At 36.9% G+C, this 23,885-nt stretch overlaps 5 protein-coding genes and 1 long non-coding RNA gene across 7 annotated transcripts in view; 3 read left to right on the top strand and 3 right to left on the bottom strand.

Annotated features, from left to right (window-relative positions):
- Positions 1-829: 829 nt before the first annotated feature.
- On the bottom strand, positions 830-2,923 carry LOC113213693 (queuine tRNA-ribosyltransferase catalytic subunit). The gene is made up of 8 exons (XM_026432827.2): positions 2,677-2,923; positions 2,502-2,591; positions 2,267-2,420; positions 2,064-2,196; positions 1,756-1,917; positions 1,510-1,678; positions 1,220-1,414; positions 830-1,115 (listed from the first exon to the last, which is right to left on the bottom strand). The coding sequence occupies exons 1-8, from the start codon at positions 2,812-2,814 to the stop codon at positions 966-968; spliced, it is 1,191 nt and encodes a 396-aa protein (XP_026288612.1). The 5' UTR covers positions 2,815-2,923; the 3' UTR covers positions 830-965.
- Positions 1,822-2,675, top strand: LOC127749181 (uncharacterized). The gene is made up of 3 exons (XR_008011003.1): positions 1,822-1,944; positions 2,035-2,177; positions 2,257-2,675. It is a non-coding gene; the product is annotated as an uncharacterized LOC127749181 (long non-coding RNA).
- Positions 2,924-2,958: 35 nt separating the features above from the next.
- LOC113213694 (zinc finger matrin-type protein 5-like) lies at positions 2,959-3,941 on the top strand. Its single transcript, XM_026432828.2, has 3 exons — positions 2,959-3,197; positions 3,298-3,435; positions 3,538-3,941. Exons 1-3 carry the CDS (start codon positions 3,068-3,070, stop codon positions 3,825-3,827), a joined length of 558 nt encoding a protein of 185 aa, XP_026288613.1. The 5' UTR covers positions 2,959-3,067; the 3' UTR covers positions 3,828-3,941.
- LOC113213689 (AP2-associated protein kinase 1) lies at positions 3,854-17,227 on the bottom strand. Its single transcript, XM_026432821.2, has 16 exons — positions 17,065-17,227; positions 16,823-16,975; positions 16,210-16,328; positions 15,998-16,131; positions 15,809-15,920; positions 15,525-15,728; positions 15,182-15,314; positions 14,993-15,096; positions 14,368-14,896; positions 14,086-14,287; positions 13,847-14,015; positions 13,594-13,765; positions 13,413-13,502; positions 13,268-13,324; positions 7,408-7,629; positions 3,854-7,320 (listed from the first exon to the last, which is right to left on the bottom strand). The coding sequence occupies exons 2-16, from the start codon at positions 16,947-16,949 to the stop codon at positions 5,687-5,689; spliced, it is 4,008 nt and encodes a 1,335-aa protein (XP_026288606.1). The 5' UTR covers positions 16,950-16,975; positions 17,065-17,227; the 3' UTR covers positions 3,854-5,686.
- Positions 17,228-17,262: 35 nt separating this feature from the next.
- On the top strand, positions 17,263-21,761 carry LOC113213690 (replication factor C subunit 1). 2 transcript variants are annotated; one of them, XM_052266340.1, is made up of 15 exons: positions 17,263-17,335; positions 17,862-17,916; positions 18,056-18,236; positions 18,333-18,430; positions 18,509-19,148; positions 19,229-19,297; positions 19,379-19,525; positions 19,626-19,855; positions 19,930-20,124; positions 20,209-20,360; positions 20,452-20,566; positions 20,646-20,791; positions 20,915-21,128; positions 21,199-21,393; positions 21,465-21,761. In XM_052266340.1, exons 2-15 carry the CDS (start codon positions 17,908-17,910, stop codon positions 21,600-21,602), a joined length of 2,529 nt encoding a protein of 842 aa, XP_052122300.1. In that variant the 5' UTR covers positions 17,263-17,335; positions 17,862-17,907; the 3' UTR covers positions 21,603-21,761. The 2 variants fall into 2 exon arrangements, with proteins under 2 accessions (XP_052122300.1, XP_026288608.1); XM_026432823.2 differs by lacking the exon at positions 17,263-17,335 and adding an exon at positions 17,406-17,531.
- The window catches only part of LOC113213691 (glycerol kinase), a 6,423-nt gene continuing 4,290 nt past the window's right edge, over positions 21,753-23,885 (bottom strand). The window contains exon 6 of the mRNA XM_026432824.2: positions 21,753-22,039. Coding sequence (XP_026288609.1) covers positions 21,954-22,039 — 86 coding nt within the window. The 3' untranslated portion in view covers positions 21,753-21,953. The remainder of the gene's footprint in view (positions 22,040-23,885) is intronic.

Below are 23,885 nucleotides of genomic sequence, written 5' to 3'. Positions count from 1 at the left end.
CCCCCCGAAAAACAGCACCACCAATAATGTTCAGTACGTTGTGTTGCGTGAACGTTGGGCTCTCATTTCGCTGACAATCGTCGGGGCAGTTTTCCGCGCCCGTCTCGCGAGAGTTCGAATTGCGCGCGCTCCCATATATCTCTGACTGCGAGATGTTTTCGATCGACTTCGAATTCGCCGCGCTGTTCCCGTTGGTGGTTCCCGGACCCGACGCACTCCGTTCGGGCGAGGCTCTGGGAGCGGTCCAAGGCGCCGGGGCAGCCGAACGAGGCCGGGCGCCAGTCCGAGCAGGAGGTGGACCCTCCGCCGCGGCCAACCGCGAGGTCAGGGGGAGGGACCGGGAGGGACCGCCGCGAGCACTGCGACCACCTCCCCCTCTCCTCCAAGAAGCCCCAGGCCCCCCTCCGCCTACGGCTCGGCGGCCCCCGGGGGCAGAGTGTCCGCGACGAAGCAGAGTGCGTGTCCCGACGACCTCGTGCCCACTTGTCATCTCCCCCCCCCCCCACACACACAGACAAAATGCAGGCCGTTCAGGAATGGGTCGAGGGGTGTTGATAAAGAGGAATTATTATTTGTTTGTAGCAGATGATCAATTTTTATTTTTATTTACTGTGCAAAAATATACCGCCCCGCCACACGAAGAGCCCGCGCTCAAATGCAGGATGGAGTCAATTAACAACTCAATCCGTTTCGAATCACTAATTCGGAAAACATTAAAATCTGCCTTTCTTGTCATTTTGCCCTTGAATTTTACAAATACTCTCTTAACTTAACAATAACAAATGTGAGCAGTGAAAATTTTTGACTATGACCGACTGAGACCATACTATCGAGGAACACATTTTTTTTTATTGTCGGCTGTCAAGCAAGTGATCTTGTACCCTGTTACAAACATTAACAGCTCAGCCCACCCTCTCCCCTGGTGCAAAATTAAGTACAGTAGGTCCGAGAGACTGTTAGGTAACTTACTCTAGTTTAACACCAACAGCATTAAGTGCATCTACAATCCACTGAGGGTAGTTTCCATCAGTATACTTGCGTTTCATAAAGCTTCTCACAAAGTTTGGATAGGTGTCTTCCAAAATAGATGAACGTATTCTTTGCATTAAACGCATCTGAAAGTGAAGATGACATAGTCTTTGAATAGGTTCTGAAAGCTTCAGAAATGAAAGTGTTACCACTAGAAAGTCTGTAATTGTTTATCTAAAATGATTCTCACCTGGTATGCAATGTTGTGCACACTCACAAGCTGACATGCAACAGTCTCAGTAGTCACAATGGAATGCAAGTAGGCCCTCGTATATCTTTTACAAGTTGTGCACCTACACTCAGAGTCAATAGGTCTACAATCAGTCTCAAAAGTCACATTTTTGAGGTTTATCTGACCTTCATCAATCAAAGCACAGCCAAAGCGCTGGAAACAGAAATGTTGACTCATTCGTCTATAAATTTACCAACCTTTATTGATAGGCACTAGATAATAGATAGATATAGTAGACAGATACTCACAGCTGTTCTTGTTGGGAAAACACAGTCATACATATCAACTCCAAGAGCACAACAAACCACTAAATCTTCAGCAAACCCAACACCCATGCAGTAACGTGGTTTGTCTTTGGGTAGAAGATCAGTGGACAAATGAACCATTTTCCAAAAGTCATCCTTACTTTCTCCACCACTGAAAAAGGTATTCACAACTGTTGGTATAGAGTTCAGTATCATTAATAACAAAACTAATTAGCATAATTTCCTTACCTTAATCCTCCAATAGCAAATCCCCTAGAATTACGTTCAATATGCTGAAGTGCACTTTGTTTTCTTAGGTCTGGGTCTAGACCACCCTGAACAATAGGAAATATAGTTTGATCATCATTCCGGGAATGAGCTCCCAAGCAGCGATCCAGCCACCTTGTTGTCCTATCAAGAAAAAACTTGGGTGACTAGGTGGATAAAATTTTTAAAATGAATATTTAAAAAGTTGCACAGCAGCTGTGCTAGGGTTGTTAATATGTTGATTAATCAACCCTGCCTTAGATTGTGCCCTTCGGGCTCTAGATCTCTACCGATGCATTGCTTCTTCAACTCGCGGACCAGTAGTCGTGGAATGGACAACGTCATCAAGCTGCATCATGATATCAGCCCCAATTGCGTTCTGAATCTCAGTAGAGTGCTCTGGGGTGAGCATACATTCTGAACCTAAAATAAGAAATTAAAAGCATTAAAAAAATTAAAAAATATTTATGATATTATTAACAGGACGGCTTACCATCATAAGGCGATTTGAAATTCACACCATCTTCTGTTATTTCTGCAAGTTCTAGTAATGACACCATTTGAAACCCGCCTGAATCTGTGAGAAGAGCTCGTGGCCAATTCATGAATTTATGGAGACCGCCGGCCTTCTTCAGAATTTCAACACCCTGCAAAGCACAAAATTCAAAATTATATTAGCGATCAAAGAGAGAGCAGATCAGGCGGTGAGAGATAAAAGATTTACTCACAGGTTTTGTTCCCAAGTGATATGTATTTCCAAGAATAATTTGACAGTTCAGTGCTTCAAGTTGTTGCGGTAGTAGACCCTTAATTGTACCCTGGGCGAAAATAATATCACATGTTAATGGTTGAAAGACATATTTATTCAAAAGCTATGTGACCAAATAAATTGTCCTTGTTTACCTTAGTTCCTACTGGCATGAAAACTGGTGTGTCAACATCTTGGTGAGGTAAACTCATGACACCAACACGAGCTTTAGTAGTTGAACAGCTACCGATCACCTTAAAAGTCAAAGCTGGCGGTCTTGCTCCTGTCGTCATTTTATTTTAGTTTACTTAAATCCGCCAACACCTGTTTATGACATTACAGACACTAGAAAACATAACCCCAACGACACTACCACACAACCACACTCACAGCCTGTGTGATTTCTTAAACTCTAAACACAAGAAAAACAATGAGAAATTTAAACATTGTTTTGCTTTGAAAGTAGGGTTAGAAAGAAAAGTGACATAAGCAGTACCATAGCATTAGTGTTATTTTTAATAATAAATACTGTTGAACGCATGAACAATGGGTAAAATACGATATTATTGTGAATACTGTGATCGTTCATTTTTAGATGATTTGAAAGCGAGGAAAAAGCACTTGTCCAGTACACAGCATGCTCGTTTGAAAAAACAGTATTATTTACCTTTCAGAAGTAAGTTCAAATTTCTGATTTTAAAGTTTACATCTGTTTTCAATAATTTATCGATGAAATTTTTTTCTTCTATTCGTCAATTACAATTCTGATGTTTTAGCTGCTAAAGAAGTGTACGAGGAGGAGACGACCAAGGACCCTTGTAGAAAACTGATAACACAAAACTTTTGCCCATTCGCTGAAAATTGTAAATATTCTCATTACAAACCTCATGAGCTTGAGATCCTACGTCAGCAAGGTGTGTCAAAACTTCAGGAGCACAATCCAAGATCAATTGTTTACTTCGTCCTGACTACAAATTCACTTGTAATTTTGCCTAAATCGATCCTTCATTTTCCAGCCCATGCCGAGGATTTAAGACGCAACAGTTCCTGTACACCACAATTAATTGATGTGGCCTTATCAAAGATGTCCAGTTCAGAGAAGGTAGATGAATGGCTACTAGCATGGAAGACTAAGCAGGAAGGAGAAGCATTGAAACCAGCCAAACCAGCGTTACAGGCAGTTTCAAAGGCTTGGTCATCAAATCTACCACCGGTACTTCAAGATTGGGGTAGTGACCTACCACCGTCACTTCAACCTTGGAGCACATTTAATCTGTCAAATGTCCATGTTGAGGATTGGGGCTAGACATCTTGCAATAAGAACTGGTAAAGTTGTGATAATAATTTTCTATTGCTTAATTTATTCATGAAAATATTTATTAACAAACAACAGAAACCATTAAATATTTTACATTCAGAACTAGTAGACTCACTTAAATGACTACTTTTGCTTCTATTTGGTAAATGCCATCTTAAGTGGAGCTGCATGAGCTACTCACAATAACTAAATGCCAATTCAAGAACACTTTCAGCATTTATAAGGTGCTCACATGTTAGTGAACACATCCATAAACTCATACCTTTGCGATTACTAAGGCCTATACATAGAATCACATTAATTTCTGTGCAATGTTCTATAGGCTCAGGTTGGGTACTAAAGGCACAAAGTGAACATATAAATAAATAAATTGGTTTGTATATAGCACCAACGGTTTTTATGTTTGAAAAACCTCAAACATAAATGTTGAAACAGAAGATATTGTTTGGATTGTTATAAAAAGCGCACTTGGTGTAGAGTAGGATGATAGATACCATCTAATGAAATAGCAAGGTTGGAGAATGAGTCCACATCTTCTCAAACCAAATTAATATAGAGTCTTGTGCGTTTATTACCTGACCTGACCCTATATAGTTGATAACAAACGTTCATTGGCCGTAAAATAAAGTACAGGTGAGTTGTAAAAACTAATCTATTGAAAAATTACACCCCTTTTTTTTTATCACTGGAAAAATAAACAAACACATCAATGCAACTGCAGGCATTAAACTGTAATTAGTCAAACATAAATGCTGATCACTTATTTTCAGCCAAATTAATTCACTTGAGAACACAACAGTATGCATGTGGATGTAATGTTTCTAAGCACCATTAAATTACTTAGATACAAAAGTTTTAAGCACCTTTTCCCCCAGCATTATTACAGACAGCATAATCAGACACCAAACAATTGGAATGGCAAGAAAAAGCTGACACCTCTGGAATGAGACCATATTTTGAATACAATGCAGACCTTGCAGACTGTAACATATGACATGGGAAACTCCTAAAAGTCTATTGGTCTGGATTTCTAAAAGCCATGGTATGCCATGAGACTAGTCTAATAATTTGTGTTAGTCCTAATTCACATTCCTTTACAATATTTAACATTTTCACAACCTTTCCCATGATTAAGAATGACCCAATTGATATACCATAACTTAATAAGAAAGACAAAACATCAGATAAAAATTACTCTGGTAATTAATCATAAAAGCAACAAATGGTCAAAATGACATTAAAAGTCCAATTAAAAGTTCCAATTTTGGGCAAACCTTTGCATCCAACTCAATGTGATTTTCTGTGGTACTTGGGCCACATAGATACAAAAAGTTACATAGATTTATGACAATAAATTACGAATAGTTGAGAAAGTGTACACCAATTAAAAATTCATTCATTTGTGACAAAAAATAATTTCATTACTATCTTAAGGTTCTACGGATATCCACGCCGTTGTAGCTAACTCAGTAGTTTGTTTAAAAAATACTTTTTAATAAAATAGCTGTACCCTATATATTTCTCTCCAAATTTAGTTTCTCATGCTTCGTTTTGTTAATATAGTGTCAGCTGCTGTAGCAAACTGGAAATGCATGTAAGTATTTGAAGAGGGTCTAACACCAAGATACACAAGGCTTTAATTGTGTACATCAGGTAACAAAGTCACTTATCATCACAGTTATGTTGCTCATAGAAAGCTGCAGATACACAGATATTCACCAGATCTACAAAACACCAACATCATCAAAAACTTAGCTCTCTTAAAAATACCTTTAAAATAGAATGTCTTTGATGCTTACTTTCCATGTACTTTCTTGTTATCTCAAGTTGTAATTCAGTAACCTGGCTCAGGAAAATGGATTACTTCGGCGTTTTAACGAACCTTTTCTTTCCAAGTCAGCTGACCTGCTCGAGTCATGTCTTTGAACTTCAAACTGGTTTCTGACCTCTGATGGCATCTCTCCAGGGTCATCACTTGAAAAATCTTCAAAACTCATGTTTTGAAAGCCGCCAATTTTTTCTGGTGTTTTCTTACTTGACTTTGACTTTTTATTTGAAGACGATGACGTCCCTTTATTTTTTTGACTGTTCTTCACAGGCAAAATATTTGGCTTCCCAGGCAAACGAGCTCCATCAATTAAATGGTACTTTCCTTCCTTCCCTTCTTTGTCATACCAATCTTTTTTTGGTAAAGAAGGATCAGTTTCTGTCTGACAATGCAATACTGCACATGGTACACATGTTGTATCTTTTGGAGATTGTAAGTGCCATGATTGTGCCGCATCATGAGAACTGTGACTAAGACTTAGTGAGCTGGAACAGCTTACTTGGGGTGATGTTTTCACCTCACAGGCAAAAGGAGTAGCTCCAAACAGATCTGCCTTGGCAGACATTCTTGCCCTATGATTGGAGCCCTCACCAGAATATGTTGGGCAGTTAATGCCTTTGAATTGTGTGAAGAAAGAATCTGGCTGAGATGGCCCGCAACATGACACAATATCTACTGATCTTGATTCATGAAGTTTAGGACTTGTGTTTTCAACCACTTTTAATACAATGGAGGATACGCCAATTTTTTGTGTTTGACTTGAGGGTGACAAAGATGCACAATTATTTGGCTTGGTAGTAGAAATTACCTCACGAAACAGATTTTCTGCAGAGTGACTATGAAACGGAGGGGAACCAAATAAGTCAGCTTGGACCTGACTTTTATCACCCTCAGTAGTTATAGGTGAGCTCTCTCGCAAATTGTTCTGCAAGGACTTAACAAGATGGTCTTTAATTGTTCCTGTTGCGTCACCTAAATCTACTAATGATCCTTCTTTCACAGTTGGTGGCTGTTCAACTAACTTCAAATTTTCTTTGGATATTACAGCAGGAAATGGTGCAAGAGCAAAAACATCCACACTTGATTGCCCACTCCAACATTTTTTAGATGATTTGTTTGGAGACTCTAATGTTGGTGACTCACAGTTACTGGAAAAATCACCCTCAGAAGAGTCCAATTCATCATCTGCTAACAGAGGTTTTTCCCCGTACTGGTGGCCAACAAAGAGGAGATCACTCTCCTCTTCATTGTTTGGAGCAGAGCAATGAACAGTCTTTTCTTTTTTCCGTCGACTTAAGGTTGGTGTTGAATTGTTCTCGTCATGGGTTGACGCACTATCACACTCAGCATGATATGCTGACGAGCCACATGTGTTGATACTTCGGAGCTCATTAAAGCTACATGTGCGAGAGTGCCGAGACAGATTACTTAATTTACGAGTTGTTTTCTCATCAGATTCTCCTTCAGATTCATACTCTTCTCGCTCATCGTTGGTGTTGTTACGTAAATCACTTGCTGATCCAATAGAATCATCAGAAAGATAAACATTTGTGTTGCTGACGTCTTTGACAATCCTTGATTGGAGAGGAGTAGTTCCTCTTCTTCTAAAATTATTCTGTACCTGTTTTACCTCCTTTTGAATTTTGGAATCATCTGAAAGGCATTTTTGAGATAGATAGTTATCATGGCATACATAATTTAAATAACATGCAGAATTAATAATAATTTCATGGATTCTACCTTGCATTTCTTGGTGGGAGTTTGATGAGTCACTATCATCTGAAGAATTATCAGCAATGTCGTAAGTTAACTTTTCATACTTTGATCGATCTTCAGCTGGTGCCCTTACAAAGGGTGGTGATAGATGAAGACTGTTGACACATGTGTCCTCACAAGATGGTTTATCGGGTTGAAATGTCTCTGAGGTGATTTCTTTCCATTCTTTTCTACTCGTTCGAGATTCTGCAACAAAAAAGGAGATTTTTATAAGCAACAGATGTCTTTTCTGTTTAAAGAAGTCAACTTTCCACAACAAGTTTTACAGCTCATTTAAAAAACATATATTTTTAAGAGAAAATAAAGAAGTTTTGGGATTACAAAAACAGAAATATTGTAGGGATTTCCCAAGGGAATACCACTGTGTATTTACTAGTCTGTACAGCCTTAAACCAATAGTTATCTTCTTGATAAATTATTTCCATTGATTAGTTTTAGTAGTCCAGAAGGTGCCATAAATAAATTATTGATAGTACTGACGTGAAAAACGGTTTTAACATGTGGATGTACTTGTATGTGTTTGAGTGAGACAAAGGGAAGGAGAGAAAAAGTCATTGACGAAGGAAGTTTCAAGACAAGACAGTCAAGTGCAAATTGGAGGTAAATACTTCAGTTACATATAAAAGAAATTGAATATCAATTACCATTTATCAAAATTGCATAGGGAGAAGAATGAGGTAAATGTAATTAAATTTGAAATTGTAGAAAGTTTTTCTTTCAATTACAGTCGGAATAAAAATAAGAAAAATATGAAACAAATATTAAAAGCCTCTTTACCTTTGTAATTGTTCCAGAACAGCAGCAGAATATTCGGACATGAAAATTGAAGGATGTTAAAAGTTTACTTTCCAATATGATTCAAAATTTGTTTTGCCATGGTGTACAGCAATAAAATTGTGTCTTATGTGAAAGGTTTTAATTTCTGTGTCCACTTAGAAAAGGCAAGTTGAGCTTTTCATGAGTCCTCATCCAGAGAAAATAAACTGTCTGAAGTTGAGAAATTAGCAGAGACCCTAGAGAATTTTTTTTCTCTTTTCTTCTTTTTTCCTTAATCAGTCAGGTATAGTCTGAAATTGCCCTACGATCAGCTTAAGATTTTTTTAAGGCAGTACTCACAGATATCCTACAATTTGAGAGTACAGCAAGTAATAAAACATATTCTGACACCTCTTACACCTTGAAAGACAGAACATCTCGTAATTGCACTTTCTTTGAAAGCTCAGCTTAGATTTTGAGGGACTGAAAACATGCTTTATGATTATATCCTAGATTGGAAGCTTAAATCGCTTGTCAGCTCCATTTAATGATACTAAATTTCTACTCCATGTAGGCTCCTGAGCAGGTCTTTTCGCAGTAGATGTTTGGCACAAATGCAAATTTATCCTGCAATTACTATTTGGCAAATCAAGTGCAAAAATACTTTGATGCTTTGGTAGAACTAATCTAATTTCTTTGCACACAAGAGCGAGGGAAAATAATAAAAATAAAATAAACTAAAGAGAAACATGCAAGGTGGAAAGCTCCATGACAGAAGAGTGAAAGAGAAGAAGAAACCAACACATTGATATGATATTTGGCAATTGGTTCTTTATTACTGCCACCAAACACAGCCTTACACACCAAATAATGCAAAGCTGAAGATAACATCCACTTCCCTGTTTAGTTGACATATGGATAACACAATAAGAGCTAACCATAGCTCACAATGTTCTCATTGCATATTGATTGATATACACAACTTAAGTCTGTTTTCCTTGACAGAAGCAAAACAGATGTTTGTGACTCTTTACTTCATTTTTTTGAGAAGAGGAGAAAGAGATACCTAACGTGTATCCTAAACTATCCCTCAACAATTATTAATTGGTGAAAGTATTGTCAGATTTAAGATATTAATTACAGCGCAAACTAGACAGTCAGCATAGAAACAAAATTTACTAGTTGAGCACATGCTTTCGTAGGTGCATATTAGGTCAGGTGCTAAAGCATTCTTGTTACTTGGATGCAAACTTCTGGTAACAGTTGCACACTTGAGATAGGTGCACATTCAATTCTTGCACATCCATTGGATTTATTATAGGACTCTAAGTAAACAGTACTGTACGTATAAATCATAACTCATTGAGAAAATTAAAACCTGGTAGTTTGATGACCAGTTCACCAATAATAGGCCAAAGTAAATTTGTAATGTTCTAGGCAATAATGTCATGATTGCTTTAAAAAAATTTTAGTTACCACAATAGACTAAACATAAAAATGGTAATAAAGCAGAGAAGCACCAAGCTTGTGTAAGACTTAAAGCAAATTTGTACAAGCCAAGCCTACCTTGTTCCCTGAAAATCACATTCACAAGAATAGTGTTTATCAAACCATAAAGTTCAAAAACATTGTTTTACAACTACTTACTCAAGAGAATGAGTATGCATTAAGCTACTTATCAGCATGTTGGCACAAGATGTCACAGTTGCAAACATCAGGGAGAAAAAGAAAAGAAAAAAGAAAACAATAATGCTCCACTATTCATGTACAAAAGACTTCATGAGTCAAGGAAATGATAAAACAAAATTGTGATAGTCATAACTGTGTCTCATGTTGTTTTGTTTAACACCTACAGTAAAGTAAAGATATAATTTTGTTTATATCATGAGCAACACTACTCAATCAATTTGAATCACACTACACTTTTACCTTAAGAAAACATGTCTTTTCAGGAAGCTACACAGAGCTTTAAAATTATTTAAGTGCTACAAAAACTCTGACAACAAAATTTATCATTCATTATTCCAAGAATCTCAGCTTACGACAACAAGGCGGCATCTCCTTTTTCTGTTTCTGAGGCTATAGAAAGAATTTTCTATGCCCCGCATGAGCTTTCTCACAGCCGATTTCTCCAGTTACACAGCCTTGAGTGGAAACACATGTATAGAATAGCAAACCATCCCTCTGACCCAAAACACACGTACTTAACCTGTAATAATTACAAGAATCCTACAGCTAGTACATAATAATGGAAAACATATGTATCAGAACTTAAAACTGGTTGATATCAAATAGAAGTTAATGAACGGCTGAACAAAAGAGTTCCAAGTATGTAGTAGAAAATTCTCAAAAGAAGCCACTAGAAAATCTCAAAACAAGATATTATTAGGGTATCTGTATAGAGCAATTCTCACGTGTTTCTACCCCTGGAAGGTAATTTCAGGCCAGTAATTTCAGAAAAATCTCACAGGCTTTCTTTCAAATACTGATCAGCAGCAGAATTACATTGGATGCTTTAAGAAGAGGTTCCATAGTAGGCGGCACGCTAACATAAAACGCACATTATACATAATTCTTTCTGAATATTACAGATGACAAAGGGAATAGAATTAAATAAATGTATCGTCTTAATCATGAAAAATAGAATGCTCTTTTCTTGAGCAACATATTAACAGTTAAAATGTCTCTCTTGAGACTTTTCTTGACACTTTTCTTCCCAAAACATCAGTAACACTATGGATATTAAGTAGTTTGTGTCCTTTTTTAAATAAAACACATCTTTAGTTTTTTACTTGTGCACTCCACTTCACATAGAATCCTTTAATTATAAAATATAAAATTTGCATTCGATTAAATTTTACTAGAATCTTAGATAGATAGATAGATATATATCAGCCCTGAACAAAATTCCAAATACATACATATACAATCATTCATTGACAACACTGAGAACTTCTAAAATATGTCCTTTTGCAAAAAAGACTTATGACTAAATATGAACAAAACAAAACTGGGCAAGTATTTCAAGAAATGGGGAGTATAGTTCAAGGTATTATAGATGCTTTGAACAGCAAAATGTTCCCATTTTTCACTCACTATCTATTAAAATAATATAATCTGAAAAATGGATTCATGAAAACTTATGAAAAGACAATTTAAGGCCTACTTTCGACCACTTAATAAAAATACTGGTTTAAATTCATGTGCAAAACAGGTGTTTATTTATTAACCAGCTATTGATTTACATGCCTACCATGTCGATAGAATTCAAAGTCCACTTTTGGGTTGAAGGCAACACAATATTCTGGTACACATGTCTTCAGACATGCCAAATATGAAAGCAATAATCTTTTAATAGAATACTGGGACAATAACCCTATTATTTAATTCATTAAAATATAATAAACGATAGAGTAAAATGATATAACTTGTTAAAAAGAAAATAATTAAAATACCATGTACCACCACTACATTGCTATTATCCCCACAACTTGCCTACCCCTGTCACTCAAAAACAGTAACACATAACAAAGGGAGGTTTCAGTTTCATTGGTGGACTTGAGGAGTATTGCAAAAGGAATAGATTTAACAGAATGAGTAGCAGGAATTATATGGAGTTAAGTGAAAAAAGAAATCAACAAATTAAAAAAATAAAAGGCAATTGGATCACAGACCGCACCACACAGCCACAAGAGACTAGATTAGCACAAACTCAATGTTTGTGATAAGTTAAAGAAGTGAAACCAGCAAGCAAGTGGCTATGGCTTTTGCTCTGATAGTACTTCTGAGACAAAACCAACCAGAATACCTTGCCTTAACATTGGTAACTTTGACAAAATACAATCTTTCATTTTTTGAGCACTAACATTGAAAGATAAAGCTCAATCGAGTGTAATGGTAATTTACAGAAGTTTCATTATAGTCATGAGTTACACAGTAATATCCGATTATTGCTACAAATTTATTGACAAATCACAAGTAGCTGACATAGCACTTATCTCCCCATTCACTAGCTTGGTAGGATAAGGATATTGTTTGGCTCAGCATCTGCAAAACACTCTCCAAAAAGAAAAAAAATGTAGCAAATAAGATAGTCTTGACTGCCTTGTTTTGCTTTGCAACCAAATAAACAATATTCTTTTAATTACTTTTAAGCAAACATTCCCATTGTAATGAATGGAAGAGAAACTCTCGCTAAAATAAATTGTGAGAGCAACTGAGAGTAGGATTGTCTTTAAGTTTAAAGCGCAAAAGGTATTTGTTGAAAAACTGGGATCTTGCACTTCCCATTCATTCATTTCATAATATAATACTAGCTTTGTGTGACTAATAGCTCATGGCATGTCAGGTTCTTAGGCTGATTTGAGCTTGTTAACTTCCCTCATGTAACCAATTTACTTACTGATCTAAAAAGAGGAATTTGTTTAGAGATGGAACCTTCTTAAGACTGAAGGCAAGAACTCTCATCCAATGCACGCTTGCAATTTAATAGGAAAAAAAAGTAATGTATGACTTTTTTTGTTTGTTTTTTATAGTTGTTTGTCAAAGTTTGTTTGAAGATGTAAAATATGCTTCAAACAGAAGTATTACTAGTGAATCATAATTTGCTGTGATTCTTAACATATAGCAGAAAAGTCGATCTTAGATCTGTACTAAATGGTATTATGGTGGCTGGTAACAAGCACACAATAAACTTGTAGGTAACACACACTTAAGGACAGAACCAGAAGAGAGAGAAGCAGATGCACTTATTTGGTTAGTGATCAGAAGTCTCTAGGGTCCAGAACACAATTGTTCATTACCTTTGATTTGGAAAGGAAAAGAACACTTTTATCTACAGCACCTAGGGAATGACAGAGGAAGAATGAAACGGAAAATTTCTCAAGAGGAGAAAGAAAGGACTGTTAACCAAGTTAGTTTCAATATCAAGTGCACCAGCAACATACACAGAGCAGATCCCAAAAGCCAAGTGCCTCATTGGTGCTTAGAAAGTGTAGTAGGATCTCTTTCAACCTAGCAACCACATATTTCAACAAAGCTATTGTATGTACTGCATTTCAATCTTTACCTCCATTTGATGACTTCCTAGATGAGCTCTTCTCCTTACAGCTATTTTGTCTTGAACCTAAAAGTAATCAAAAAGATTAGAGAAAATGGTTTTATGCTTCAAAATAATATCAAAGTCGATAATAGGATAAGTACAATCTGCTTACTTGGCAAGCTGAATGGAGCTGAACTAAATGGATCTTCTGCAGTGTCTGAGGTCATTACTAAGCTTTCTCTGCTTTTCACATTTGAAATACCTAAAAATAGATAATCATGAGGTCAAAATTTACAGTTTTTGACAGTAAGAAGTAGATTTTGAATTGAAGTGTATCAATGCCTTCAACTTACTGCTCTGAGAACCTCTACGAATTTTGTCAAATTCAGCACCAAAGAATTGATCTTCGGACAGATTTTCAGGTTTAGAACGTTCATGGAAGGGGTTCCAATCTGCTACTTCTTCTGGCAAGGAATGACCAACTCTATCACTCCCTGGTAAGCTTGAAACTTTAGATAGTTCATTCTGAGAAAAATAAGTAATCACATATGATATGATTAAATTGATAGATATGTTGACATTGACATTGAAAAGAGATGAACTTACATGAGAAGCAGAAACACCCGGTGGTTTCTGATCAGCATTACAAACTACTGCTGTTGCTTGTCCACTTCCAGCGTTGAAGGTTTCTGCATTTTCAGGCGACTCTGTTTCACGAGATTTCACCGATGCTTGATAAGGAGCTAAAAACTGACTGGTGTCGTTGACAAATACTCTGAAAGAATAAATGATGTAACTGAAGGTAGGTATTTCTCCTATATAAACTCAACAAAACACAAACGTACTTGTTAAATGCAGAGGTGTCACTGACATTCCGCCTATGAACACGTGAACTACTGCCTGATGGAGAGCCTGGAGGACTTAACATTTCCATACTTTGAGATGCAGAAGTCTCCAACTTTCCACATGTGGCCAGTGCAGTCACACTGGAAGCCATGGGAAAGCCAGCAATTGTGTTATCCCCTTCATGAAATGGATCAGGATATCCTTTAACAACAAAGGACAATATTTTAAAGATCTTAATGAGCCCTAAACTACACTTGGTTAGATCTCTCCTTCATCCATACCTGATGGTGGGAAAAGGACTGTTTCAGGACCAATCCCCTCCTTGCTGTTTGAATTTGAGGTGGGTGGGACTCCGCTGGGGGTAACAGGGGTTTGAGAAGTTGGGGTAGTGGCAGATGTTTCAACAATGGAGGCGGAATGGCAAGGTGATGTAGGTGGAAAAAATACTTGTGCTGGCACGGGAAGATGAGGACTGGGTTCTGGTGTCTTACCAATCTGAGATTCACGATTTGACTGAGGGGTAGGAGGTGGGGGCAGTGGACTAAGGAACACATTTGAATGATCGCCAGAAGCAGGTGATGGTGAAGGGGCTGCAGGTCGTTTGGTAGTAGTTGGTGTTGGTGAGGACCGTATAGGAATTGAAAGGACACCTCCTTTGGCAGGACCTCCTTTTGGCCTCTGTCTTGGAGCAACACTTGTGCCTTCAACTACAGGAGGAACAGTTTGTTTTAAGATTTTTACAGGAACTTTCTTGATTTCACTTTCCATTTGCGCTGAGGGCAACTGTTCCAAAGATGGGACAGCCACTTTCTGCAAAATATTACAAGCATAAGATCAATTTGGTTTGTTTTTTAAATGGATAGAAATCACATGTTAGGAAGTATGCCAAGGATATACAAGGCTTACGTGTAAGTTTTGAACAGGACAGTCTTTTCCTGATAAAGCAAAGGCAACAGATGCTACTTGAAAAATATCAGGTCTCTTTTCTTGATCTGGCTCAAGCATGAAACCTACACACAGGTATGTTAATTAAAATTTCAAGAATATATTGTTTTAAATCAATGAAATTTCAAATTTCATTAGCAGGGTACTTACGAATAAGACTGTGCATGCTCTTGGAATACTTTGAATTGTCCGGTATAGAAAAGTTTCCACTTTGAATAGCAAGTGTGCTTTCACCGAATGGTAATGAAAAGAAGCACAGTTTGTACAGGAGACAGCCAAGGGCCTACATACATAAAACATTTCATTTCAGTATATAGAGAGAATATTCAGAGTAATAAGAAGGCAAATCGCACAACACCCTTCCACACATTAGTACAAAAACACACTAATGTGGGTCAGTCCTAGGCGCAAAGGCCATTTTCAAATGTAAACAAAAACCTTCATATGGATGGTCTCTGACTCAAAGTGTGAAAAAGGTGGCAAGGCTACTGACCCAAATATCAGCTTTTGTTCCAATTGGTTGACCACTGTACAAGTCAACCATTTCAGGTGACCTATAAGACAGCGTAGTGTATTTGAGTAACTCCTCTTCAACAGCTGGTACACCTTGAGTTTCTGGGTTCAAAACTTTAGCTGTTGCAGAGCCAAAATCACACAACACATAATGACCACTTTCACTGACTAAGATGTTTTCCACCTGTAATGCAAGTCCCTTACAGCATTAGTAAATATCCTTTAAGAGATTCATAAGACTTAAATTGGGAAAAATTATCCAACCTTAAGATCTCTATGAGATATTGGAGTTTGACAGAAATGAAGCCTTGAGACGGCTTCAACCATGTCACAAAAAATTTGGAGTACTTCTACCTCTGAGAATCCAGTCTGTAATCTATAAAACACGGAAGGGATGAAATTTAGAATTATGGACACATCATAGAGAAAATTAAAAGTGTTATACCGTTATACCTTGCATTCATCATTTGCAGAACATCACTTTTACAGTGAGACATGAGAAGCAATACTTCATAGACTCCATTGCTAGTTGGTGTGATACTTGCATCAACATATCCTATTATGTTTTTGTGACCACTTAAGTTGCTCTGAAAGGAAAACAGGATTGCAATCAGAGTTAACTACTAGCAGCTACTAACCAACTATTCCAAGAGAAATATACTCACAGCAATTTGAATCTCTCTTTTAGCCACGTTAAGGTCAAAGTCATTATTGACATACATCCGTTTTAATGCATATCGTTTTCCATTACTTCCCTTCACAAGAAAAACAACAGCAAACCCACCTGTTAAAAATAAAAGTACAATTTCAAAATTAATGTGAAAAATATACTACATGGACAGTAGAGCCATGGTACATAAGTGTGAAGAAAATGTTAAATTTTTGTTAGATAAAATGGTTTTTAAGTGAAAATTATCAAGAAGTGGGACAGTGATGAAACTACTGAACACGCTACAAAAAAATAAAGACTACATAGAAACATGCATCAACAATGTCACAAGAAATGAAAGCTACATTTTAAAACAAGATCTATGTCTTGAAACATACAATAAAAAAAATAAAAATTGGAAGCAGATGTGACAAATTTCTGCAGAGGGTGAATGGAAAGGAAGGCAGAATCATGGTTGTACATTGTCAGCTATGGATGGCTATCGCTGGGATAATATAAACGTGTGAAATTTAAGTTGACAGCTTCGTTTACGTTTTTACTGACACAACATTTTGGTAGAAGAGTTTGACAACTTTCCATAACACATGACAGTTCAATCACTCACTCACCTTCTGCTATTACTTCTTCAACTGTATAGGGTTGTTTGCCGACTGTGAACACTTTACCGACATAGTTACTGGGTTCTTTAGAAGTGTTATCAATTTTTGTTTCAATTCTTGAGAATAATTTCTTCATTTTCACGGTGGTGTCTCTTGTTTTAACTGTCAAGAGAAGAAAGGTACATCGGACGTAGAAATTAATCCTCAGCCTTACTTAACAACCAAGAGTCCTCATTACAAGTTCACCACACCAAAGTATTGACGACGTTGACAGCAAACTATGTACGTGAACTAATGACACTAACTCCGATCTACATTGTTCTTTGGACATAGTTTGATAAATAAATGGGTGTGTGAAATTTCACGAAATAAAATGGCTGCTTCCTTCATAAATGTCGTGTCTCGTGGATTGCGCCTTGTGAGAATGCGAAAATAAGGTCAAACGTCGAAATTCATGCTTGCCAAGAGCTGTACAATGAAGAAAAGATATCTTCTTTCTACGAGAATACAAGAAAAAATAGCGTTAGTAAACTTTTAAAAACTGATTTCGCTTATTTCCACTATTTTTGAAAGCATTCTTATCACCCTTTCTTCAGCTCTTTGATGTATTTATCGTTGGAATGTTTGTATGAGTGCTAGGCGGTAAAGTATGTACCATGTTATTGTTTGGTTAAGTTCGGGTCAAAAGTTTGAAAGGTCGCAGGTTTACCTGAAGAAGGTAAAGCTTTACTTTTATATCCAGTTATTTCGTGTTAAGCGTCAGCATAAAACCTGTGTTTACGTAGATACTAAATGATGTCGCTGTTTCGACCAATTAAAGAAAGTCTTTTAGTTTGACTTGGATTAGCGTGTGGAGAGGGGCTCAGCTCAGCCTGCCTCAGCTGGCCTCAGAACTTAGCCCGTTTCTTTGGTTACTGCATTGGCATTTAATTACAGCAGACTTGGAAAAAATCTTATTTCCTTTGAGTTAAAAAATTTCTACCCAGAAATAATTGTGGTTCTTTTATTTTTGAGTGATCCTGATTCTCTGTTGGTGTTCTTTCAACAGCGTTTCTTGCCATTCAAGCCATTTGTCATCAGACTAGTGCCTAATTATGTCAAAGGTAATTAAATGTGTTACTGACTCTCAATTATTGAATGTAACTTTGTAGCTTTAAGTAACTTTCAATTATTTGACAGTGGAATACTCGGAACAGAAAGTCTTTGTTTATGTTTCATGTTGATGTTCTTTCTTTGACACAGGATATCCGGTCATTCTTTTCTGTTCAGTCATCAAAGAAAAAGTCCAATGAATCAGATAAGAAAAATTCAAAAGAACCTACCAGGTCTAGTAATAAGAAGAAGAGGGCAGTTATTGAGTCAGATTCTGATGAAGACATAGAAATATTTGAACCGAAAAAGAAGAAAACTTCTCCAGCTGCAGGTCTATACATTTACACAATCTATTACATAAACAATCCTTCGAATCATCCACTATGTGCTACGATTTATCATTGCTGATATTCATTTCAAATTTCAGCAAAGAAAGAATCCAAAATTGAAAAGAAAACTGTAAATGCTGCAGATGTATTTGGCTCTGACACAGTCAAAAGAACAAATCGACCATCCACTTCAAAAGTGAGTCCCCAATTTTTAAAAGTAGTAATGTTTTGTGTAGTGTAATGATGTAATTTTACATGTTTGACTCAATCATAGGTCTCTGAATTACATAATGATTCTGAGTTTGACAAAGTTTTGCAAGATCTGGATGAGTCTGCTTGGGCTAGTGATGATCTCTTCGATGAAACTGTTTCAAAGCCTGCTCCGAAAGAAACATCTAAAACAACCTCTATTTCACCGAGCCCCCCCGGAAAAGACTCCAGTCCACCAATGAAAAGGCCTTCAGAAACTTCAAAGAGTCCTGTTAAAAAAGCTGTGCAGGGAGAGGCTGAAAAAAACGTCAAGCATACAACTATGGAGTCAGCTTCAACATCCAAATCTAGCATTAAGGAGAGTAGCCCGAAGAAATTAAAACTGGAAAAGATTGAAAGTGCTCTTACAGTTCAAGCTAAGGAAATAGGATCATCAAAGGATAAAAACCAGCAGAAATTAGAAAAGCCTTCTGTGAAAGTTGAAATTAAATCAGAGAAAGCAAATGAAAAAGCAAATGATACTAGACCGAAGCTAGAACCTTCACCTCCTTCATATATGTGGGTTGACAAGTACAAACCAACGTCGGTTAAACAAATAATCGGACAACAAGGAGATAATAGCAATGTGAAAAAGTTGTTACGCTGGTTGTCTTCATGGCATTCCAATCATGGAACAGGTGTAAATAAGAAGCTTGTTCGTCCAAGTAGGTGACTCTGTCTTGCCCTTTTTTTGAAAAACATGATTTGAATACTTTTTATTGCTAGGTTTATTTTTATTTTCAAGGTCCATGGGCTAAGGATGACAATGGAGCATTTTTCAAAGCTGCTTTGCTGTCTGGCCCTCCTGGCATTGGCAAGTGTTTTAAATATTGTACCTCTTTGTTTTAGTGTTTAACAAGGTGCTTTCAATTATTTTTTCATTCTCTTATCATAGGTAAGACAACTGCTGCTCATCTTGTATGTAAAGAATTGGGTATGGATGTGGTAGAGTTCAATGCATCTGATACCCGTTCTCAAAAGCTTATGTCAAAAGAAGTGGGCGAACTGCTATCAAGCAAGTCTCTTCTGCCATTTTTTCAATGTAGGTGTACTCTTGGTGTTTAGTAGAAGTGATGCTGGTGTTTTCATTGAAATTAAAAGTTCCAGTATTAGGTGTATTCTGAAATCATATTTGCTTTTAGCTGGGGGAGAATCAAAAACATCAGCAAAGCACGTTCTTGTGATGGATGAAGTTGATGGTATGGCTGGTAATGAAGATAGAGGGGGTGTTGGTGAACTCATCAGCCTTATCAAGAATTCTAAGTGTCCTGTGATATGTATGTGTAATGACCGCAATCATACTAAAATAAGAAGTTTGGCTGGGTACTGCTTTGATTTACGTTTCCATAAACCTCGCGTGGAACAAATAAGGGTAAGGTGTTTTAAAGATTGTCAATTTTTGTTCACAAGTGCTGTTGTATTTTTCAACTATTGCAATTTTTCCAGGGTGCCATGATGTCAGTTTGCTTTAAGGAAAAAGTTCAAATATCACCTCAGGCTTTAGATGAAGTAATATCTGGAACAAATTGTGATATTCGTCAAGTTTTGAACAATTTATCCATGTGGAGTTCTACAGAAAAAAAGATGAATACTGAACAAGTGAAAACAGATGCTAATGCTGCTAAAAAGAATATAAAACTGGTAAGTTGACGTGTTTCAAGTCTCAATTCTGCACAATTTCCACCAATTCCAAATTGTTTTTCATCTCCCTTTCTTCTAATCAAGGGCCCATGGGATGCAGTAAAAAAAATATTTTCCTCAGAAGATCATAAAACAATGAGCTTGATGGACAAATCAGATCTATTCTTCCATGACTACAGCTTGCTGCCACTTTTCGTTCAAGAAAATTATTTAATCTCATCCCCTCATGCTGCTAAGTTTGTTTTTGTTCCAGCTGTTTGCTTTTTGTTCATTTTTAGTTTCTGTTTTCATCATTATCATGAGGTGTGTTCTGATAACTTTTTCCAGGAAGAGAACAGATTCTTTACATCACATTGCACGAGCTGCCGCAAGTATCAGTTATGGTGATTTGATAGAAAAAACAATTCGCAGCAAGAATTCTTGGAGCCTTTTACCTGTTCAGGTATTTGTAACATTGTTGCGTGCTGGCTAATTATCCTCTCTAGTTGGATTGTTTAATGTTTTCCCCCTTTTTCTTGTAGTCCATCTTTTCAAGTGTTGTTCCTGGTGACTGGATGGAGGGCCATTTCACTGGTCAGATTCAATTTCCTTCATGGTTGGGTAAAAATTCTAGAGGACTTAAAATGAGCAGAATGCTTCAAGAACTGCAAGTGCATATGAGACTCAGGCAAGTTAACTTCAGAAGGAAACAGTTTGTCTATACTTGCTCAAACTGTGCTCCAGTGCTGCAGCTCCTTGATGTAATTAAAGTATAGAAGTGAAATTAATGATTGTATTTACTTTATTCCAGCATTTCTGGTGGCAAGCAGGCAGTAAATCTAGACTACATTCAGCCAATTTTAAATGCAATTATCCGCCCACTTATCGCAGAGGGGTCTCAAGGTGTGCCCAAAACTATGCAAGCAATGCAAGATTATTTCATCACAAGAGACGACCTGGACAGTTTGTTGGAAGTGTGCAAGTGGCCAAATCAAGCTGATCCAATGGCTGGTGTTGATAGCAAGGTGAAGTTCTTGGGTCAGTCTCGTTATAATTTGAAGGTGTTCATCAAAATTGACTGTGTCCCTTTTGCAGGTAAAGGCCGCCCTTACAAGAGCGTACAACAAGGCTGGTGGTCTCATGATACCGTATGCATTAGATGTCCCAGTCAAGAAGAAGAAAGCCTCTGCCGCTGTGGAGGAAGGGTATGGGGGTGAGGAGGAGGAGGAGGAGGGAGAGAGTGACGATGATAAAAGCGATGATGATGATGCTGCAGATGGGATGATAAAGGTTGGTAATTGATTTTGACTTGTTTAACATCATGATTATTGGTTGTTAAACTGAAAATGATTGTTTTACAGGCGAAAAAGCCTGAGAAGAAAGCTGCAAGTGCGAGCTCATCATCCTCAAGCCAAGCTTCTTCAAGTCGTGGGTCTCGGGGAGGTGCCAGGGGCAGTGGCCAACCCAGAGGAAGGGGAAGGGGGAGAGGGAAGAAGTAAGTATTAAAACACCGTTTAGGTTCCTCCGTGTAGCCTGTGATGGAGGCATGTGTTCCCTTGTAAAGTTAACTATTTCCTGTGATGAGACCGCTGATGACTTGTAACCTACTTATATTAATATTATGAAGTGGATAAAATAATTACAAAATATTTTCTAAATGTCTTGCAACATTTATTTCTAGAACCCCGGAATGTATTAAACACACAACAATAACTATAATAAATACTTAATATTAAACAAATACAAATATCACATGAGTGAGATCTCACTAGCAGTACGGTGGCAGCAATGGCATATGTATAAAATCTTATACATGCTAAGAGAAAATAGCCCGTGCACTTTGAAATGTATCACAATTCCGACACAAGCATCATTGCGAATGAACTAATAAAGAAAAGACTTGGTGGGATGGAGGCAAGAAGGTGATACCGCTTATCTGGAACAAAAATTAAGTGTTAGTGGGTGAATGAAATGATGTCATGAAAGATTAGTGGTTAGAACTAAGAAATAAGAGGGAAATTGTGATTGGTTCTGATAAGCTCAGTCATCTTGATTGTATTCTAAAATATATGTTGTACCAAAATGCACCTGTTAGCACAAGCAAAGGCAAAATTTACGAATATGTTAAGTGTCTGACCCATGCATTATTTACTCATTAACAATGTCAACATCATGTGAGTGATACCATGCTCTTGGCACTACAGAGTGTATTGCTTCAACTATCCATTTATACTCCACATTTGTTAACTACATCATTCAGCAATGTACCCCTACTCAAAAGACTTAACTATCTCCTTTTGAAAGTGCCTTTATAAGTTGACAGTAGGAGAAAGGGGGTATTCAAGAACAATAAGTTTCTTGTAAAATACACCGGAATATCATAAATTTATTTCCAAGCAAGTACACACAACAGGGATGATTCAATTTGATGTACCCATTTTGTAAAACTACATATGTTCATAAATATTTTTTTACTATTCAGTATGTGGCATCCATGAGTTTCCAATAGAGAGGGCTTTAGTTTCACATCTAAAGCCTGTAATATTTCAACAAAGTAGAACTAGAAATACTACAAAAATTGGTATTCTATCATCATGCACACACAGAAATCACAGCCAGTGGTGTTGCTAACAACACTTCATATGGCAGTCGACAAAATGGTAACTTACACACACACTTTAAAGGCTTTCTCTCCATAAACATTAAACAAAGAGAGAAAGACAGAAAACAGTAACTGTTCTGCAAAGCATCTAAAATAAAATACTGAAGCCATCATGCCTGTGTTCAATAATAACTCCAAACAATCATAACACGAATAAATCAAATTGCTACAGTGGACTTTCAGCATATGGGTATTGATAAAAGCTTTTGTACTAAGGGCTTAAAGTAGGTAAATTATTTCTGGATGTGGAAAAATAGAAACGCATACCAGTTGATTTTGATATTCAACCAAAGAGTGAATATTTCTCGATTAGGTCTATTAAAAATCAACATTAAACAATAAAATAACGATAACAATACACTCACAATAAGTCATTAAATAAAATGTCAAAAAAATGACAACACAAACATATTTTATATTTTTGTCCCTGGGAAATAATAATCTTTAGAGTAACTGAACAATCATAGCAAAAAGTAACGTTTCATTTAAGAAAAGCCATTTAACTGACCAAAGATAATTGAAGTTGCACAACACTACGATTTTATGACTGACACAACCAAGAAAACAATACATGGGCTACACTTAACGTATTTTAGAAATATTTTTTAAGTTCCAATGCAAAGCAAACAAGGTGGTACAAATTTTGAAACAATTGTAACAATCTGAAGTCATAACTAAGACAACACCAATCACACACACACACATCCATCAAGCAAAAGGGGAAAAATAAAGAAAGAAAGAAAAACAAGGACTAAATTATAAACAGGCAGACACACTTTCATAGATGATTCATGGCACCTCTGACTCAAGCTTACCAGGGAGAGGTAACATGATGGTTTGGGAGAGGGGAAGGGGTGGGTCTAAGGTGTACAACATGGGAAAGAGAAGGGAAGAGAAACAATAGAAATAATGATAATAATAATAATAACATAAAAGTTAATAGAAATAATAAAAATAAAGTGGCCAAATCAAGCTGATCCAATGGCTGGTGTTGATAGCAAGGTGAAGTTCTTGGGTCAGTCTCGTTATAATTTGAAGGTGTTCATCAAAATTGACTGTGTCCCTTTTGCAGGTAAAGGCCGCCCTTACAAGAGCGTACAACAAGGCTGGTGGTCTCATG

The sequence above is a fragment of the Frankliniella occidentalis genome, unplaced genomic scaffold (genome assembly GCF_000697945.3).
Source record: "Frankliniella occidentalis isolate FOCC.00 unplaced genomic scaffold, Focc_3.1 Scaffold37, whole genome shotgun sequence".
NCBI classification, from domain to species: Eukaryota; Metazoa; Arthropoda; class Insecta; order Thysanoptera; family Thripidae; genus Frankliniella; species Frankliniella occidentalis.
The sequence above is the reverse complement of the archived record's forward strand: the minus strand, read 5'-3'. Positions and strand labels throughout refer to the sequence as shown.

Bases quoted from the DNA above. Each gene is read 5' to 3' on its own strand.
- LOC113213693 (XM_026432827.2), bottom strand. From the start codon at position 2,814: ATGACGACAGGAGCAAGACCGCCAGCTTTGACTTTTAAGGTGATCGGT. The intron at 1,918-2,063 runs GTAGAGATCTAG...TTTTCTTGATAG, and splicing joins GTTGAAGAAGCAATGCATCG to GACAACAAGGTGGCTGGATC. The intron at 1,415-1,509 runs GTGAGTATCTGT...TTCTGTTTCCAG, and splicing joins TTTTCCCAACAAGAACAGCT to CGCTTTGGCTGTGCTTTGAT.
- LOC113213694 (XM_026432828.2), top strand. From the start codon at position 3,068: ATGGGTAAAATACGATATTATTGTGAATACTGTGATCGTTCATTTTTA. The intron at 3,198-3,297 runs GTAAGTTCAAAT...CTGATGTTTTAG, and splicing joins GTATTATTTACCTTTCAGAA to CTGCTAAAGAAGTGTACGAG. The intron at 3,436-3,537 runs GTGTGTCAAAAC...TTCATTTTCCAG, and splicing joins TGAGATCCTACGTCAGCAAG to CCCATGCCGAGGATTTAAGA.
- LOC113213689 (XM_026432821.2), bottom strand. From the start codon at position 16,949: ATGAAGAAATTATTCTCAAGAATTGAAACAAAAATTGATAACACTTCT. The intron at 16,132-16,209 runs GTGAGTATATTT...TTTTCCTTTCAG, and splicing joins AAAGAGAGATTCAAATTGCT to AGCAACTTAAGTGGTCACAA. The intron at 13,325-13,412 runs GTAAGCAGATTG...GATTACTTTTAG, and splicing joins AGCTCCATTCAGCTTGCCAA to GTTCAAGACAAAATAGCTGT.
- LOC113213690 (XM_052266340.1), top strand. The intron at 20,125-20,208 runs GTAAGTTGACGT...CTTCTAATCAAG, and splicing joins CTAAAAAGAATATAAAACTG to GGCCCATGGGATGCAGTAAA. The intron at 20,567-20,645 runs GTATTTGTAACA...TTTTTCTTGTAG, and splicing joins GGAGCCTTTTACCTGTTCAG to TCCATCTTTTCAAGTGTTGT.